Source organism: Podarcis erhardii (genome assembly GCF_964252035.2).
Source record: "Podarcis erhardii genome assembly, chromosome: 11".
Classification (NCBI taxonomy): domain Eukaryota; kingdom Metazoa; phylum Chordata; class Lepidosauria; order Squamata; family Lacertidae; genus Podarcis; species Podarcis erhardii.
The window spans coordinates 39,220,707-39,240,768 of record NC_138501.1 but is presented as its reverse complement, the minus strand read 5'-3'; the positions used below and the strand labels follow the sequence as shown (position 1 = coordinate 39,240,768).

The 20,062-nt window shown below is 44.5% G+C and overlaps 1 protein-coding gene and 1 long non-coding RNA gene across 7 annotated transcripts in view; one reads left to right on the top strand and one right to left on the bottom strand.

Annotated features, from left to right (window-relative positions):
• Positions 1 to 219: 219 nt before the first annotated feature.
• Positions 220 to 20,062, bottom strand: part of LOC309352725 (uncharacterized protein C5orf34 homolog) — a 20,924-nt gene continuing 1,081 nt past the window's right edge. For 2 of the 6 annotated variants that reach the window (XM_081881459.1, XM_081881461.1), the window contains exons 2-14: positions 11,837 to 11,987; positions 11,450 to 11,678; positions 10,872 to 10,961; positions 8,597 to 9,228; positions 7,372 to 7,473; positions 6,564 to 6,684; positions 5,954 to 6,045; positions 5,599 to 5,671; positions 4,492 to 4,662; positions 3,337 to 3,431; positions 2,172 to 2,264; positions 1,795 to 1,835; positions 222 to 1,072 (exon numbers count right to left, since the gene is read on the bottom strand). In XM_081881459.1, coding sequence (XP_081737585.1) covers positions 831 to 1,072; positions 1,795 to 1,835; positions 2,172 to 2,264; positions 3,337 to 3,431; positions 4,492 to 4,662; positions 5,599 to 5,671; positions 5,954 to 6,045; positions 6,564 to 6,684; positions 7,372 to 7,473; positions 8,597 to 9,228; positions 10,872 to 10,961; positions 11,450 to 11,678; positions 11,837 to 11,865 — 2,010 coding nt within the window. In that variant the 5' untranslated portion in view covers positions 11,866 to 11,987 and the 3' untranslated portion in view covers positions 222 to 830. Of the gene's footprint in view, positions 1,073 to 1,794; positions 1,836 to 2,171; positions 2,265 to 3,336; positions 3,432 to 4,491; positions 4,663 to 5,598; positions 5,672 to 5,953; positions 6,046 to 6,563; positions 6,685 to 7,371; positions 7,474 to 8,596; positions 9,229 to 10,871; positions 10,962 to 11,449; positions 11,679 to 11,836; positions 11,988 to 12,069; positions 12,297 to 18,569; positions 18,694 to 20,062 lie in introns of those variants that run through there. The other 4 variants (XM_081881460.1, XM_081881463.1, XM_081881458.1 and 1 more) reach the window with 4 other exon arrangements.
• LOC309352905 overlaps positions 18,606 to 20,062 on the top strand; it is a 4,711-nt gene continuing 3,254 nt past the window's right edge. Inside the window, exon 1 of the long non-coding RNA XR_014161466.1 lies at positions 18,606 to 18,706. This is a non-coding gene — a long non-coding RNA (uncharacterized lncRNA). The remainder of the gene's footprint in view (positions 18,707 to 20,062) is intronic.

Here is a 20,062-nt window from a genome sequence, read left to right as displayed (position 1 = left end):
AAATTAAAAGGGGAGATATGGGAACCCGGTTGTTCCACTGGGCAGGGTACACAGTGTTCAGCAATTTAATTTTCCAAGGTTTTATTGGCACCACCTTTTTGAGGGCGTGGGAGGGGTACTTTTACAGCTATAAAATTTGAATCGGTCCAATTATTATTTTGAGACTATACATATACAGGAACAATAAAAGGATGATTTTTTTCTTGCTGTGCAAAGTATAATTTCTTTTTTCAAAAGGTGACAATGAAATTTCATTGTAACTTTATTTGAAAAACAGCCAACGTACTAGAAGACTTAGTTAAGTATTACGCCTTGCTTAATTGACCTGTATGGCTTTATTCAAACATTCATAAACAGAAACAGTGGTATAGATCTTCTCCCACCTCTACCAAAAAACTTCAAATATCAGAATAAAATGTTATAAAAGATGACAGCTGAAATTTCAAAGCCAGTGATTATCAAACATGTAGGAAATAACTAATTCTTAACTGTTAATTCGGTACAGGATTATACAGTGCAGTTACATTTGGCATTATAACAAAATCCTCTCATCTCTGGCCTTTTATAACAACCCATAGTTTGCGTGCACACAAACACACACATATATATACAAACATTTATATTAAAATTTTCTATCCCACCTATCTCCAAAGAGAAACAAGGAAGCTATAAAATATAAACGAACAACCCCACAACATACACTCAAATTAATAAATTAACAATATCCTTAACTTATAATCCTGCCTTTAATTATCTATAAAGTCAGTGACTCAGAACAACTCTGTGGCCTGACCTTGGACGGTTGAATTTCATTTTCTACTTCAATCAGATTAATGAGGGACAGAATTACCGGAATTACTTTTGACCTCATTTCTCTTTACAGAGGAAGCTAAAAGAAAGTCAATATCACTGATAACCTTTGAAGTTTTTTCCAGAGTCTCAGCTATGTTCTTTTTACTAACATTCTCAACTAAAAAGATTTCCTCTGGTCTGTTCTGCCGGTCGGTGCTGCAGGATGGATTTCTTTTTGCAGCTGAAACCGTACTTGGAATATTGCTGTTCTCCACTAAAACTGTAGTTGTATAGTTAAGGAGGGAAAACAGCGAGACAAAAACCAAATCTCTTCTCTCAGGGGAACTGGGGAAATTCATAAGCTGTCTTGTGCTGTATTTGTGATGGCATCACAGAGTTCAATACATGTTGCAATGCAAACCTGCTTTGTGTTGGGTTTGAAAGGGGTGGGGGTAGTTTGGGCAGAGTCCTGCTAGAGTCACTCTGCTGGTGTGAAACTCTGCCTGCCGAATGTGCAGAACAGCCCACAGAAAGCCTCAAAACAAGGCAAGTGGTTATTAGTCATCCCTGCCGTTAGACTGTGGATGGAACAGTGGCCCCATTCCTTCCCGGCTGGGGTTTCAATTGCAGTGTAAGTCCGCAAACTTATAACACTTAGCTGGGAGTAAGTCCCACTGAACATGTCTAAGATTGCACTGCAAGATTTAAAAGAAGTTCCAGAGGCTATTTCAATATGTCATTAAATAAGTACATAATGCATATCCCACCCCCACCCCAAGTAATAAAAAACCTTTCTCTTAAATAAAACTAAATTGCCACATGACAAAGTAATGTGAAGGACCTTTAATATTTTAATACTATTCGCAGACACCTTACTAGTACTTTGGCTAACAAACTGAACCAAAGTATAGAAAAGGTTTATTATTGCTTGCCTCAAGAAAAGAATGATCCAATCCTGCTAAGAACTTCTCTGTGGATTCAAAATGTGCTCGAAAAGGATACAGTTGAATCTTCTTATTTTTTCAAGTTCAGCAGCAACGGACCTATAAAATACCAATATAAAACTGAGAACACATTTCTCAAAATACCATTTTGCTTATTACCACAACAACATGCCTTAAACCTGGTGTTTACCAGGAGTGATCTGACACTTAAGTTCCAGTGGAACAAAAGCAGTGTCATGGTCAGATCACTTCCTGGTGCAACTAGACTTCCCTAACCCTTCCCCTCCGCAGGTAGGAGAGACCAATTTGAATGGTCCACCGCCTGCCTCTTAATGGATCCAAATGGTTCCCAAAGAGAGGTAATAAATAAAATTGAATAAACTTGTGTTTAAAAATAAATACAGATGGCCCCTGAAAGCCATTTAAGATGCATACCAGGTCTCTTCAGGAATCGGCTGTGGTGCGCCTGCACACACCTCTCCATCCTTGTTTAAGCTTCTGCACCATTTGACCACGGTTGTTACGTATCTGTGTTGGAGAAAAATAAGTTGTGTTACATCCACCATGAATGGGCAACACCAACTAAAGAACCAATGGCAGCTGGGGCATCCTGTCCCTAATAAGGAAAACAGACCCGCCTGTCTCTGATAGTGTTGGATTGCAAAAAATGAACATGAGGGAGTTGGGGGACAAGACTTTAGCATCTGATCCTACATGATGTTCTGCCAACAGCACACAGAAGTAGTGCAGGAAAATAGCTCTAGGAAAACAGCTGCCTAATCAGAAACAGAGATATGAAAGCTAGGAGCCAAATGGCACCTTAAACCTAGGTTATGGGCACAACAACTGAGTAACTAGGTGCGCTTTTTTTAATAACAAGGATGCAATGCTGAAAATGAATGAACTGCAGCTAAAATATTATGTTCGTTTTTCACATGGTCTAGTCCAGGGGTTAGAAAACCTTTGCAGCAGGGGGCTGGTCCACTGTCCCTCAGAACTTGTGGGGGGCCAGACTATATTTTTTGGTGGGGAAGAACAAATTCCTATGCCCCACAAATAACCCAGAGATGCATTTTAAATAAAAGGACACATTCTACTCATGTAAAACACGCTCATTCCTGGACTGTCTGTGGGCCAGATTTAGAAGGTGATTGGGCTGGATCTGGCCCCCGGGCGTTAGTTTGCCAACCCATGGTCTATTCCTTCACCTGCCCACCCCCGTAATATTCTTAAGAGGGTCTCTTCTCCAGTCTTCAGAGAGTAGCTGGAAGCGGGGAGGAAGAAAAAGGTCCTCCTTTTCTTCCATTCTGCACTTTTAATCTTAAGTGCAATACTGCACCTGGAGCTCAGAAGCTGCTCGCACAAATGACATTCCCTGTCGTAAAACGTGCCTAGAACAATGGGAGTTTCGAACACAGTGTCTAATACTATCTCCCCAAATGTTTATTAAAATGTTTGCTGCTGTAGTCAAAGGATTGATGACTTCTACCAAAATCTACAGCAAGAGGAGGAAGGAAAAATATTTCACCTGCATTTTTCTCTTTTCGGCAAATTAAATCATACTGAAATTGCTAAATTTATCCAAAAAACCTACAAATACCTTTCATAGAGCCCAGGATGATCTACATGGATAAGCTGCTGTGCTCCTGCAGGCGAAGTGAGTTTGCACCAACCCGTGTTAGCATCTTGAGGTCTCTTAGAATAAAATTAGATAATCAGTAGAAGTACCCTACTTCATCCCTCCTTCCAAGTAACTTCTGCCTGTCTACTGTCATTTTTTTCAGGTAGGGACTTAGTTTTCTAGTTCCCCCTCCAGGTGGTTCCCTGCACGCTTCCAATTCTGAGCACTTCTTGTAGCCAAGCGGGTCAGTATAATTCTGAATACTAATATATCCCTAGTTCTTCAACCCCAGAAGCAAACCGGCCGAACCCCCAAATCCCATACTCTCATAATAAATCTCATTCACTTTTACTGTTGTTTATAGCAGAGCCACTCTAAATAGGTTTTTGACTGCTGCCTGCTGGACAACCATACAATCAAAAACCAGAGCTGTGTGCAAATGGCTTCTCAACTGCGCCCTGTTTGGGGCAAAGAAATTTTAAGAGGCACACTTCACCAAATTTCTACTGCAGAAGGGACAGGGTTCGGGGTTGGGGAGCAGACAAACAATTAGCAAGTGGTAGCCATTTTTTAAGGGAAAGAGTTGCCACAAAATAATTTCTCTATTTAGACGTTCGTGGAGTTATTTTATAAAAGGCCACCCATACGATGAAACTGAAAAGGCTGAAACAGGAAATAGTCAGGATGTCTTCTCTTGCACGGGTATCAGGAGGTAAAGGGACACGGGTGGCGCTGTGGTCTAAACCACTGAGCCTCTTGGGCTTGCCGATCTGAAGGTTGGCGGTTCGAATTCCCGCAACGGGGTGAGCTCCCGTTGCTCTGTCTCAGCTCCTGCCAACCTAGCAGTTCAAAAGCATGCCAGCACAAGTAAATAAATAGACACCGCTGCAGCGGGAAGGTAAACGGCGTTTCCGTGCGCTCTAGCACTTGTCACAGTCCTCCATGCACCAGAAGTGGTTTAGTAATGCTGGCCACATGACTCGGAAAGCTGTCTGTGAACAAATGCTGGCTCCCTCGGCCTGAAAGCGAGGTGAGCGCTGCAACCCCATAGTCACCTTTGACTGGACTTAATTTACCAGGAGGTAAATGCTCCCAAGCACGGAATAAATTAAATCAACACCCTGTAAGGCTCACCTGTGACTTTCCATCTTGAGAAGTGAAATCCCACACCATGTTCAGGATCATTCCATCATAAAAAACGGCATGCACTTTATTATCTGAATATGCAATGAGCCTTCCTACATTGGGAACAATTGTTTCAGCCAGGGGGACTGGCAGCATTTGCCCTCTACCCTTCTCAGGACACTGAAAGAAGCAATGTGGGACAAAAATAAGTACTAATTTATAACATGGGGAAAATTGTCACGTTTGCATTTCTTAGTGCAGAAAGTATTGAACTGATGTGTAGAGATCTTTCCTATTCTGCTTAATTCAAGAGGGTTCTGGAAACTTCTCTGTGTGAAAGGAAACAAGCAGAATGTTCATGATGTTTTGGTTTTACCTTCAGAGAAGCTGAGTACAGCTTGTTATCTCTTTCTGTCAAGGTCAGGCTGACTATAAAAGTTACGCCAGAAGGAACCTGGGTTTCACTCTCTATCTATTTTCCTTCTGGTGTGGTGTTCTGTACATAGTATGCTTAGTGTTAAGGTTTAGACTTATTATAAGTTATTGTAAGTTTAAGTCTGCTGCAAATGGATTTCTTATGGACAGTGCCAATCCTGAATGTATTGGATTTGTGACCATTATGCTCATTTGCCTTCAGTAGCAGTAAAGCTCTGCTGGATAAAATACAATTGCCTCTGGTCTATTTTTGGGAATCCTGCCACGAGTTTGTTACTCTGCTAACTATACATTGGAATCTGCTCTGGATCAATACTGAGTAGGATTTCAATGGCAAAAATATCTACTGGAAAGCCCTTTTGCTGTTTCTGATCCTTTTCTAGTTTCATTTATTTTCATACTCTCTAGTTTAGGGGAGAATAGGACCTAAAGAGCCTATATATAATTTGTAGCATTTCCTCAATAGGTCAATAAAGGTTTATTTTCTCTCATTAAAAATATACATCTTTATAAACAAAATTATCTGCTTTAAACTCTTCAAATTGGTTGGGAATGGAAATCTAAAATTTCCATGTGCCTAGATTTTTTTGACCCTGAAAATTGAGAAGTGCTGTGAGCACAGAGACCAGCATGATATTTTACAAGATGTCAACTGCCAGCACCTTCATTCTTACTTACCACCACCATCTTCCAGCAGCAGACAGAGTAATTATGGGTTAACGAAAGCATGCGCTCAAGATTATGTTGAAGAACTCTAGGTAGTTTAAAAAAAGAAAAAGATAAAAGATGTTTCATAAGGACATACTGGCTTTACAAAAATAAGTCAGTTTATATTTACTTGTATATTTATTGTTAGGACCTTAGCCAACCAATAAAACAGCATTTCCTAAACCCATTTCATGTCATGATGTAAACTGAGTCAGTTACTCAAGAGGCACTTTATAAGACACAGGAAAAGCAGTAAATGTTCCTTCAGCTCAGCTATACATGCCCTTGGTGTGTGGACTAACAAAAATGCAGAGCCAAAATATTTCACCTTACAGCTTGAGTGATAATGGTCCACACAGAGTAGAGACTTCCAGGTACATCAGGTGGTAGACTGCTTGCAGAATACATTGTTTCTTCTATCTTAAAAGATGCAAAAAGGAAAAGGAAATTGCTTTCTAGTGAGCAAACCAAGAATTTCAGGCACATTCACACCATACATTTTAAAGCACTATGATAGTACTTTGAACAGTCATGGCTTCCCCCAAAGAATTATGGGAGCTGCTGTTTCTTAAGGGTACTGAAAATTGTCAGGAGGCCTCTATTCCCCTCACAGATTTATAATTCTCAGAGTTCCCTGTGAAGAGGGATTGGTTGTTAAGCCACTCTGAGAACTGTAGCTCTGTGAGGGGAATAGAGTATAAAAACACTGAGCACAAGCTGAAAAACCAGGCCATGTCTGCCAGTTTCAAACATCTCCACCTTTTGCTGGACATATCACTGTTAGCTCTAAAAATGCCTGGGTATTCCCTGTCATCTTTCAAGTGTCAAGGAAAACATAATGGAAACTGTAATTCATAAACATAGCATAATAGAAGACCTACAGCAACGTTCCTCAAATATTCTAGGATGGATCTGAAAGATAAAATGGCGTCATTTACCTCCCTCGTTCCTTCCTGGATATAATAGCGAGTGAAATATTTCCCCAAAAAGGAACCTTCCGATTTGAAAACTGAGCCATCACCGGGGTAGATTTCTATGTGTCTAGCTCCAAGAAGAAACCTAAGAGAAAGTACTGATTAGTCCTACTACCTTATGAGACTGTGTGGATTAATTACAGATAAAATAGTGGTGTTGGCTAAAGTCACATCATGCACAGGACTGCAGCCAGCCCAGTATACCCAAAGGAGCATCTCCACCCACATCATTCAGCCCGAACACTGAGGTCTAGCTCCGAGGGCCTTCTGGCGGTTCCCTCACTGTGAGAAGTGAAGTTACAGGGAACCAGGCAGAGGGCCTTCTTGGTAGTGGCGCCCGCCCTGTGGAACGCCCTCCCATCAGATGTCAAGGAAATAAACAACTCTCCAACTTTTAGAAGACATCTGAAGTCAGCTCTGTTTAGGGAAGTTTTTAATGTTTGATGTATAATAAAAAATTATCATTATCACCATCATCATCATCTATGCTTCAGCTCCATTGGGGTCAACAAGACTTAAGTACATGAACTGTAGAAGTAGTAGCTGTGTACAATATTGTACTCAGAGGCAGACACATACTCCCAGGCAAGTGTGCATAGGACTGTCCAATATTGTGGCACTGCTTTCAAGCCTCTCTTCTTCACTTAAATCATGCAGAGACTTCTTCTAAAAACTTAGTATATTTTAAAAAACCCAAACTTTCCTGATGTTAGGTAAGCGATATTAATTTGCTATTCATTAAATTTTGTGTTTTGTCTTTTGTTTTACTCACCTGTAAATGATGCCCTTACTCCATACTATTTTAACTGGCTGGGAGTACAAATACTGACCACTGTCCTCTTTCCTCAGTTGCAAGAAATCAGAGAAATCCCACCTGTGAAACAAATCAGCAGACACCGAACTTAACAAATCCTGCTGGAAACTTTGCTAACAGGGTGGATAAAAATCAATGATTTAAAAAAAAAAAAATCGGATTTTTTAAAATTTAAATTGGGTTTTTAAAATAAAAATGCTTTTGGAGGAAAAATCTTTCTAAGGGTAGTTTTCTATTTAAATTACATTATGGTCCAACGGCTATTTATGAGGAAATGAGGATTTGTTTTAAGTTTTTCATGTGTGCTAAAACTCAGTCTAAGTTTCTTTTTTTAAAAAACAAAACCATTTAACCACATCAGTTAACAAACATGGATACATATGCTATAATGTTATTGCTTTAGTTAAATAAATTGTTTAAATTGTTATGAAGGAAATGATTATTTTTCTCCTTCCAATAAAGTACAGCAGAAAAGTTGTCCAAATATAAACAGTTAACTTAATTAAACCTCACAATAATTTCATAATTATCTGTCTATGTATTTCTAATAGTATAACCAAATCAGTAATTTTTGATATAACTGTAAAAACTACTCTGAAAATTTATTATTCTAAAAATGAAACCTTCATCTGGTTGTAAATATTAAGATTATACCAACAAGAATGAGTCTATCTGTAAAAAAAATGATTTAAATCAAGTCTCACTGACTAGTGATTTAAATTACCCTGCTTGCTAACAACTGAAACAATCTAGAACAAGTACTGTAGGGCAAGACTGCGGATAATAACTGTCAACGTTTCCCTTTTTTAAAGGGAAATTCCCTTATTCCTAATAGGATTCCTTGCAAGAAAAGGGAAAAGTTGACAGTTATGCAATATCAGCTAAAGCAATCTGATATTTTATCTGTTTCCCAGATGAAATTCCACTATGTTCAGTCCCATCTGCACTACACATTTGAAGCAGTATCATACCGTTTTAAACAGCCCTCCCCCCACCCCCAAACCCTGGCTGGATTGTAATTTGTTAAGCATGTTGAAGCCCCTATTCCCCTCACAGAGCGACAATGGAAAATTCACTGCTGTTTTTAAGCAGATTTTTAGCCACCTTAGTTAGGGGAAGGGACTTAATAATAGAAAACAGAAATAGAAATACTTTAGTAAATAAATAAATAAAAACAATTCACCTGTGCAAATAAGGAGCATGACAGCTGAGTGGTAAAGCCCAAGGCAAACAAGTGACTGCCTTAGAAGAGTGTGATATATTAAGCTCTGCAATCTCAACATCTGTGTTTCCTTCATCCGGTTCAGTTTCTTTGCCAGCGTGTAACTGATAAAACCTAAGTGCCAATGATAAAGGGTACCTCCATTCTTCGGAGCAGGAGGACACAGACAGACGTTGAGTAACCCAACAATATTCTGATGAGCAGTTCTGGAAAGACCAGCGACTCTCCTCTAATTTTTGCACAGACCCTGAGTTGCTGTCCTGCATATTCTGTGCCACAGACCTGCCAAAGTCATCCTCTCCTTCTTCCGCTCTCAGCTGCTGAGAAGACGGTTTCCCAGCAGAATTCTGGCCGGATCTTCCACACCGATCCCGGATCGATTCACTACATTTTTTATCTAATGGTGGTGCCGAGAACTTCTGGCTGACTTTGCACAAAAACTCCACTGTGAATTCTTGCTGAAGGACAGGCAAGGTCAGACTAGAATGGCCATCTAGAGAAGAGATAGTCACAGCGCCATGGTGAAAACGGGCTGCTCCATTCTTGGCACAAGAAGTGGGCCATTTGGCTTTAGAGATATCTGCGAAAAGAATCTGTTAAGAGGGGAAGAAAAATCACTCAAATCTCAAGCACAATGCCACCGAGGCTATTTATTATTTAACAGCTAAATATTAGCTGGATAGCTCGGTTGGTGAGAGCAAAGGTTGCAGGTTCAATCCCTATATGGGACAGCTGCATATTCCTGTATTGCAGGGGGTTAGACTAATCATCATCATCATCATCATCATCATCATCATCATCATCATAATATATTTATACCCTGCCCATCTGGCTGGGTTTCCCCAACCACTCTGGGCGGCTCCCAACAGATTAAAAACACGCTAAAACATCAGACATTAAAAACTTCCCTAAACAGGGCTGCCTTCGGGTGTCTTCTAAAAGTCAGGTAGTTGTTTATTTCCTTGACATCTGATGGGAGGGTGTTCCACAGGGTGGGCACCACTACCAAAAAGGCCCTCTGCCTGATTCCCTGTAACCTCGCAGGGAGGGAACAGCCAGAAGGCCCTCAGAGTAGGACCTCAGTGTCCGGCTGAACGATGGAGGTGGAGATGTTCCTTCAGGTAGTCTGGCCTGGGGCCGTTTAGGGCTTTAAATAATAAATTATTATTTTTTAGAAGACATCTGAAGGCAGCATTGTTTAGGGAAATTCTTAATGTGTTACATTTTAATGTATTTTTAATCTTTGTTGGAAGCTGCCCAATGTGGCTGGGGAAACTCAGCCAGATGGGCGGGGTATAAATAAATAAATAAATAAATAAATAAATAAATAAATAAATAAAATAATAATAATTTAAAGATCAGCACCAACACTTTGAATTGTGCTTGAAAATGTACTGGGAGTCAATGTAGGTCTTTCAGAACCAGTGTTATATGGTCCCTGAGGACTAGATGAATTTCAGGGTTCCTTCCAACTCTACAAGTTTATGATTCTGTGATTAATTAGTCTTCTCCAACCTGGTCCTTCTCCAGATGTTTTGGACTACAACTCCCATGAGCTACCACCCAGCAATTTAGTTTGGACCCACTTTGATCTGTCAAATCCCCACACCACCACAGATCTGAAACAGCTGGCTTTGACACTAGGGAGGTGCTGAATCCCCAGGCAGGCAGGCAGGTCTCTGCTCTGCACTCCCACCAGCAACAAGAGAGGAGCAGTAGCCAGGACAACTGCTTAGCAGGTAAAATTTTTGCTACCATCTTCCTGCTTTGCTACTGCTCCCTCCCAAAGGGAGAAGAGAGACACCAGACCATCCCTGGAAGACACGGGATCCATCCAGCACTGATTTTTGCAACAGCTGGCTTTGACACCAGACTTCCGGGTGAGGCGGGGTGGTTAAAGCGGGAAAATGGTTGGTTCGATGTGAATAGCTTTTGGACTAGGAAGGGGGCTAAGGCCTTCTTTATTTGCTAATTAGTGAGTGGGGATGTTGCTTCGTTTATTATTTGAGTGTTGTTAACATTGTTTGCTATTATTTATACGGCTGATATGTTGGTTTTTTGTTTTTCCATAAATGTTACATTATAGGAAATGTTAATGTATTATATGGCCTTCCCCTTTCTCCTATGGTATTGTGTATGTATTGCATATTTTCCTTTACAGGAAAGTCATTTGGAGACCTGCGGGCGACTAATAAGTTTAATAAATAAGAATAGTAAGCCTACAAAAAGCACTTACATTTTTCCTTTCAGGAGGTATAATACTTGAAGGTAAATAGGGTCGATCAGAATATTGATTCCGGAAATCAATTGCCTGCAAAAGCTTCTCCTAAAAAAACACACACAAAAACAACAACAATATATATCATGGAATTTGTAAATTAACAAAAGCATAAATTTAATTCCCCCTTTCTTAAAGGAGAAGAATTGTAATTAAGAACCCATGTTTAGTTCCAACATCCTTATCGTCTGTATATATTTAGAAACTAGGCTTCGGTACAAAAGTGAAATCCACTTTTCAGTCTGGCCTCACTCAGCATGGGCATTTAATAATAATAATAATTTTTTATTTATACCCCGCCCTCCCCGGCCAAGACTGGGCTCAGGGCAGCTAACACCAAATATAAAATACAGTTGTTGTTGTTGTTGTTTTAAAAAAACTTTTTAGTCCCTAAAAAGTTGCCCAGAAGAGAATGAAACCTACAGGCTGAAAATGGTTGCCCATCTGTGTCTTAATGCATGGGCTGATTTATTATCCCACAATAACCCCTTCTCTCTCCTGGAACTCCGCTTAGGCAGAAAAATGTTCTAGTTTACCCTGTAGATGCTGATAGCAAATTGCGTCCTCTGGCGAATCCGTTCTGCTGGTTGTATAGGATGGGCAGAGGCAGGAATGGCTTTCTCAAATAAAAACTCAGACCCACAAGGAGAAAGCAGCAACCTGGATCCATCCACATAGTGCACTTCTACAGAATTGTCCTCATAAAGGATCATGATGCTCTCTGACTCCATGGCGGCAGGTGAAAGATGTTCATTCAAAGACAATCTATAAAGAAGAAGATCACAACTTAAGGGGCTGTGGAACGTTGGCAAAGTCACTTAAATACCACACCCCAAATCCAGAGCAAAAAGTTCTGATTTAACACTTTACAGAGCAAAAACAAGTGTATAATTTGAGGAGAAATAAGGTTTTGTCTCGCTCACCTCAGGCCTTCCACAGAGCAGGAATACATTCAGCCAAACATACAGAGAGAAAGCTCCCTCAGAACTACGCAGCCAATCAGAGCATTATACACATCTTTTCAGACCTCTAAGCAGTGCACAGCACTCTGAAGAATGGTGGGATAAATACTTTCTAGGGAAACAAGAATATTAGTCTAGTTCCACAGAGTTAAGAGTGGTCCACATGCAATTCAGTTTTAGGTCCACAAACCCACATTCACAGGCCCTGTGACCTGGCAGTTGGCAGTTACTGGCTTTTGAAATCAGTACAGTGGTACCTCAGTTTTTGAACAGCTTAGTTCCTGAAAAACTTGGAAATCAAACACTGCAAACCCGGAAGTAGGTGTTCCGGTTTTTGAACTTTGCCTCGGAAGCCGAACATGCTCCTGAGCTTCTGTTTTCACTGTTGCGCAGCTCATTTGAGTCCCCCGTATCGTATTAAGCCTTTTCCCCTCCCCCTTCTGCCCTTGCGCCACTCATTTGAGTCCCCCCCCCATCGTAATTAAAGCCTTCCATTTCTGATTGCAGTGTTCTGAAGTGATATTTGATGCTTTTGTTTTTGCTTTTTTGCGTGTTTTTGTTTGTGTGGCTTTTTCATTTTTGTGACTATGACTTGTTTTTCGTTATATGATTGATTATGTGACTGCGGAAATAGATAAAAGCTCCCCATCCAAACAATGACTATCATCAGTGCAAGTAAGAAAAGAAATTAATTTTAATTTTTATCATCTACAATGCTGTCTTATTTATTTTATATTACAGAACACTGATGATTGCTTTCATTTTATGGAGCAATGGTCTTGTTAGATAGTAAAATTCCTGTCAAATTGCTGTTTTAGGGGTTGTTTTTAAAATTCTAGAACGGATTAATCCATTTTGCATTATTTTCTATGGGAAAGTGTGCCTTCGTTTTGGAACGGACTTCTGGAACAGATTAAGTTTGAGAACCAAGATACCACTATACTAAGTAAAATGGACACAGGTAGGCCACAGCATTAATTTTTCTAGTTTCCCCTCCTGAAAACAAAGCAGGGCACTGTCAGGGAACTGCCATCGGAGAGACAGGTAGTGGACAGGCTACAGGAGAATAGGAGAGAATCTGCAGTAGAAGAGGGAACCAGCAGGGGGAGTGCAGGAGTCACAGCGGAGGGGAGGCTCTGGGATGCTTCCAGTGAGAGTAGTGGAGAGGTAACGGGACCCCCGTTGGGAACTCCCACCCTTCGCCGGAAACTGTCACGCAGAGAGTCTCGAAAGCGCATGTCTGTCAAAGAGCTTTTATGTTGGCGTAAATTCCGTAGACGCCCACTGTCAGATTCTACCAGCGACTGACGGAGTCATGCTTTGGGGGCTCCGTTAGTGCATCGGTTTGGATGACCAGCCAAACCCCAGAGGGATCAAGCTTTTACGCACAAGCAGCACACTATCCCACCACAGCAATCTGACAGTCTTTGAAAGCAGCTTGTGCAAGCAGAAGGCATCATGAGCGAACCATCCGGAACCGGAGGAGCAGGAGCGGGAGCTGGCGCAGATCCAAGCCTGGAACAAAGGTACAGGGCGTTGGAGGTCCAGCTGGCACTGCAAACGGCGAGGCTCGAGGAGAGGAGGGCTCAAGATGCAGATAAGGGGAAGACCACCCCACTTGCCAGACGGGTGCCTGGACTGGTGCAGAAATTTGGGGGGGATCCCCGGAACTATCAAGCCTTTAGGACAGAGATGCAATATGCACTCAATCTACTGTTTGATGACTTCCCCGACGAGAACTCTAGAGTGGCGTACGTGATTGGCCATCTAGAGGGAGGGGCGAGGGACTGGGTTCGGCCCCTGATGGCAGCCAATAATGAAATCTTAAAGGACACAATGAAGTTTTTCCGCGCCATGGACTTGATGTTTTCCAGCGAGATCGAGCAGGGAGTGGTGCGCAGGCAGTTAATGGCGTGTAAACAGGGGAGCCGATCTGTACGTGAGTACTGGACTGAGTTCACCATGCTGATTCATAGACTTGGGTGGGACCTTGCTAGTGAACCTATTCAAATGCTGTTTGAAGAAGGTCTCTCTCCGGCAGTGAAAGATGAACTTTCCCGGGCGCCTAGGGCGGAGTCTATGGATCAGCTGACTAAATCAGCGCTGTCCATTGGGGCACGCCAGGAAGCTAGAGCTATGGAAAAGCGGGAAGGAAAGGGGGAACGTTGGAAGGACTTCCGCATTCCAGAGATTCCGGAGCAGCCTTTCCCGCCAGCAGAGCCGATGGAACTTGGAACAGCGCGCGCGCGCGCAGTTTCAAACACCAGTGAAGGGCGGAAGAAGGAGGGAAAGAGCGGCAAGAGATGCTATCTCTGCCAACAGCCAGGTCACTTTGCCAGAGTCTGTCCGCAAAGGAAGGAATGGCAAGGGATGGCGGGAACTGTTGGGGGGAAGGAGGAAGAAGAAATCACGGAGCCAGTAAAAGCCAACGCCTGGTTGCCAACATCAGGGCACAGCAGCCAGGCCAGGGAGTAATGAATGTGCCCACGCCGGAACCTCCAAGACCAGCGCTTGTGATAGAGGTGTTGCTGGAACTGGCAAACGGACACCCACTGAAGATAAAGGCGCTATTGGATTCAGGTAGCTCATGTAATTTCATGAGCAAAGAGTTTGCAGCTGCACACCAAATACAGACTATCCCATTGAGTAAGCCTTTGCAGGTTACCACGATTGATGGGAGGGAGCTGTTGGGAGGAGAAGTGAGCCAACAGACTGTACCAATGATAATGAGGGTGGCACGACACACCGAACTGATAGCGTTTAACGTAGCCACCTTGGGAGGAGCTCCTATTATCTTGGGTATGAGCTGGCTGGCGCTACACGATCCGCTAGTAGGCTGGCATCAGAGAGTGGTTTCCTTTGGATCAGCACATTGCCTAGAACACTGCAAGGAGGGAGAGGCTCAGGCAGGCGCCAGGGGCACTCTAGCAGGGATGGAAGTGATGGACAAAGGGAGGGTGCCACCACAATACGCTGACTTGCTTGACGTATTCAGCGAAAAAGAAGCAGATAAACTGCCCCCGCACAGACCCTTTGATTGTCAAATTACCTTACTCCCAGGAGCACAATTGCCAGTGGGCAAGCTGTATGCAATGTCAGACAGTGAGATGCAGGAGTTAAGGGAGTTCATTGACAAGAATCTCAAGCGAGGTTTCATCAGAGAGTCACGAGCGGTGGGGGGCAGCCCAGTGTTCTTTGTGGACAAAAAAAACACAGGCAAGCCCAGGCTTGTATGTGATTTCAGGGCCCTAAATGCAGTGTCAGAACCAGTGACTTTCCCTATGCCCAGAATTGATGACATTCTAACACGGGTGAGAAAAGGGAAAATTTTTACCAAGCTGGACCTTAGGGGGGCATATAACTTGATACGTGTGAGAAAGGGGGATGAGTGGAAGACCACTATGTTCACCCCCTTGGGGGCCTTTGAGTACACCGTTATGCCTTTCGGATTACAAGGGGGCTCCGCCTGTTTTCAATCATTCATGAATCACGTCCTGGGGCCACTGCTCTACAAGAACTGCGTAGCGTTCTTAGATGACGTTCTGGTGTACTCAGACAATGAGGAGCAGCATGTGCGAGATGTAAGAGAGGTACTGAGCAAGCTGCGAGAAAACCGGCTGTGGGTGAAACTGGAGAAGTGTCAGTTTCATACCAAGGAGGTGGAATTCCTGGGGTACCGGTTGTCTGACAAGGGATTGGCCATGGATCCCAGCAAGGTTCAAGCGGTACTGGAATGGAAAACACCAAAGACCAAGAAGGACGTGCAAAGGTTCCTGGGCTTCGGAAACTTCTATAGGAAGTTCATCAAAAACTTTGCCCATTTAACAGCGCCCATCACGGATTGTCTTAGTAGCAAAAAGAAATTTGTTTGGACGGGAGAAGCGCAACAAGCGTTCGAACGCTTAAAGCAGGCGTTTGCGTCAGAAGAGCAACTCTTGCACGTGGATCTACAACAACCAATGAGAGTGGAGACTGACGCGTCAGACCGAGCGGTGGGGGCCGTTCTTCTCCAGCCGGGAAAAGATACATCTGAATGGAGACCGTGTGCATTCTTCTCGCGGAAGTTGAACAAATCAGAGAGGAACTACACAGTGTACGACCGAGAACTGCTCGCCATTCATGAAGCATTCCGGAAATGGCGGCACTTGCTGATTGGGGCGCAGCACAAGGTTCAAGTCCGAACTGAACACAAAAATCTGGAATACTGGAGAACAGCCCGAGTGCTGAACCAGAGACAAGTGAGATGGGCCCAGGAGTTCTCCAAATTCCACTTTGAGATTCGTTACGTGCCCGGCTCCGAGAACGTGAGGGCGGACGCTCTTTCCAGGAAACCTGAGTACTTAGAGGGGGAGGGAGCGCCTGAGGCAAGGCATGTAATCCCTGAAGACCGCTGGGTGTGTGGGGCGGCATTGGTGGGGCAGAGGGAACTGATAGAGGGTACGGAGAACGATGAATACGCCCAAGAGAAACTCAGAGAGCTCCGGAGGACAGAGGAGAACACAGGGGGGTTCGAAGAAAAGAACGGGGCGTTGTATTACAAAGGGGCACTGTACATACCCGACGGGGAACTGAGGGGCAGAGTACTCAAGCAGTTGCATGACAGCCCCACAGCGGGACATTTTGGACAGCACAAAACCATGTGGTTGGTTACCAGGGAGTTTTGGTGGCCCAAGGTGAGGGAGGACGTACGGGAATATGTCAGGGGTTGCGACAGGTGCCAGCGAGCGAAAGGAGAGAGGGTGGCGCCAGCGGGGCTATTACAACCCTTACCCACGCCCGAAAGGCCATGGGAGGCAGTATCCATAGATTTTATGACGGACCTGCCAAAATCCAAAGGCAAAACAGCTGTCATGGTGGTGGTAGATCAATTAACCAAGATGTGTCATTTTATAGCTTGTTCACATGCAGTCACAGCGGAGGAAACCGCCAAGTTGTTTGTAGAACATATTTTCAAGTTGCATGGCGCCCCCTTGAGGGTGGTCAGCGACAGAGGGAAACAATTTACTTCCAGGTTCTGGAGGAAACTTATGAGCTTACTGCACGTAGAACTCAATTTCTCAACTGCCCGGCACCCAGAAACCAATGGGCAAGCGGAAAGGGCAAATGGGGTTTTACAACAATACCTGAGGTGTTATGTAAAAGACAGAGAAAATGATTGGGTGGATAAGTTACCTCTAGCAGAATTTGCCTACAACAACGCGGAGAACGTGTCCACAGGGATGAGTCCCTTCCTGGCAAATTATGGGTGTCACCCCCGGGCATTCCCAGGAGAGGGAGGGGAGAGGTGGAGCGTGCCGGCGGCGGAATATTTTTTTGAAGAGATGGAGGCGATCCACCGTCAGCTTCAACTTAACTTAGAGAAAGCCAAGGAAGAATATAAGAAGCAAGCAGACAGAAATAGGAGGGAAGGTGAAACTATAAGGGTGGGGGACCGGGTGTGGTTGTCCACCCAAGGGCTACCGTTCAAGGGCGGGAGTAAGAAATTGAGGCCCAAAAGATTGGGACCCTTTGAGGTCATACAGCAGGTCAACCCAGTGGCATTCAAACTCAGGCTGCCCAGTCACATGAAATTACACCCAGTATTTCACAGGTCATTACTGTCGCCGTACCGAGAGGGACGCGAGTGGGGGGAGCGTGAGAGAGAGGCCACCCAAACGCCCGTGATAGAAGAGAGAGAGCGCGACATGAACGTGGCAGGAATCATTGATTCCAGGTGGAAGGGGAATCAGGTGGAATATCTGGTAGAATGGGAGGGGGAAGCAGAGTCGGAAAACACTTGGGTACCAGCAGAGGTAGTCAATGACGAGGTTTTAATAGAAACATTTCATCAGCGTTTCCCAAGAAAACCGCAACCCGTGGCTCGATTTAGAAGGGAACACTTTGGGACCACCGATGAGGAAGGAGAGTTTGAAGGGTTCCCAGAGTCAGGGGTGGGTGAAGAAGCCGACTCCGACGAAGAAGAGGAAGACGGGGAGAGAGACGGTACGCCGTGGCTGGAAGTGTTAGAATCCTCGGACGACGAGGAGAGTTCCTTCAGGGGCTTTCCGCCCTCACCGCCAGTGGGAGAGGAGGCGGGAGGGGGTGAAGGGGGCCCTGGGGGGGAGGTGGATGTCAGGGAACTGCCATCGGAGAGACAGGTAGTGGACAGGCTACAGGAGAATAGGAGAGAATCTGCAGTAGAAGAGGGAACCAGCAGGGGGAGTGCAGGAGTCACAGCGGAGGGGAGGCTCTGGGATGCTTCCAGTGAGAGTAGTGGAGAGGTAACGGGACCCCCGTTGGGAACTCCCACCCTTCGCCGGAAACTGTCACGCAGAGAGTCTCGAAAGCGCATGTCTGTCAAAGAGCTTTTATGTTGGCGTAAATTCCGTAGACGCCCACTGTCAGATTCTACCAGCGACTGACGGAGTCATGCTTTGGGGGCTCCGTTAGTGCATCGGTTTGGATGACCAGCCAAACCCCAGAGGGATCAAGCTTTTACGCACAAGCAGCACACTATCCCACCACAGGCACATAGGTTTTAGAGCAGGCACAGGCAAACCCGGCCCTCCAGGTGTTTTGGGACTACAATTCCCATCCTCCCTGACCACTGGTTGTTAGCTAGGGATGATGGGAGTTGTAGTCCCAAAACATCTGGAGGACCAAGTTTGCCTGTGCCTGTTTTAGACGGAGTGTCAAGGGATATGCTCTTTTTGACCTTTTATTTCTGCCCTTTTATTGCCACAAGGTAGACAAGAGGGCCAATGTCTGGACTGTGAATCTAAACTACCTCAACTGCCACTGTACCCGCTAGAGAGAAGCAGCCTCTCTCTCCAAGGATCTGGAAGAGCTTCGGTCAGTTGCTATATCTGAGTTTAACCTACCTTGCAGGGTTGTTATGAGGGAGGGGCAGAAGTCCTGTACACTGCCTTGAGCTTACTGGAGGAGAAGTGAGATAGAAAAGTACGGTAATAAATAACACATGGAGGGTGCTATGTTGACTACCGCTGGTCAAGAATCTGCGCAGGGAAGGAAGATTCTGTCAGACATCTCCACTTTAAAGTCTACACACATGCAGTTCTGCAACCTGCTCTGGCTAAGAAGTGTCAAGGTAAAGGTAAAGGGACCCCTGACCATTAGGTCCAGTCGTGGCCGACTCTGGGGTTGTGGCACTCATCTTGTTTTATTGGCTGAGGGAGCCAGCATACAGCTTCCGAGTCATGTGGCCAGCATGTCTAAACCGCTTCTGGTGAACCAGAGCAGCGCACGGAAACGCTGTTTACCTTCCCGCTGGAGCAGTACCTATTTATCTACTTGCACTTTGCCGTGCTTTTGAACTGCTAGGTCGGCAGGAGCAGGGACCGAGCAACGGCAGCTCACCCCGTCATGGGGATTCAAACTGTCCTAGGCTCTGTGGTTTAACCCACAGCGCCACCCACGTCCCTTAAGAAACGTCAAAGCAGAGGCAAATTTTGCAGTGGAGGAGCTCACCATGACAGCCCCCACAGCCAATACCCCGAAGAGGGTCCAAAAATGCAAGCAGCTGCGGTGATCCCTATACATACACCCCATACAGCAACAGTATCTAACATAAGAACCCAATTTGTTAAGCTCATAAGACACATATAGAATAGTGAGCTGGCAAAGAGTACATATGTTGTATTTTGCTCAGTCGCTAGAGCATCAGATTCTTAATCGCAGGGTTGTGGGTTTGAGCTCCACATTGGGCAAGAAGTTTCCTGCATTGCAGGGTGTTGTGCTAGATGACCCTTGTGTCCCCTTCCAACTCTAAAATTCTCTCATTCTGTGTTCACATCCCTGATTGGCCTGGGGCCAGCCACTGCCTGAGTGTAGTCTACCTCACAGGGTTCTTGTGAGGATAAAGTGAGATGAGCCACGCTTGCTGTGACCGCGGTCACTAGCCAACTTCTCTCTCCCTCTGAAGCCCAAACACTTGCACACCATGTTGTGTCGTCTTTGCTTGGCCTGGGGAAAGCATAACCTTAATAGTCTGGATACCACCCTCCCCAAAAATGGGCCAGCCCTGAGGAATGTCCTGCTGAAGCTCCTTGAGGAAGAGTGCATGGCTTGTCCGGAAGGAACCACAAATAGAAGTGCTCCTGCTAGAAGGCCGAGCATATACGAATAACATTTTGTCTCACTTGTGCATACCATTTCCAGGGCCGGATTTAGGTTGGATGAGCCTCTAAG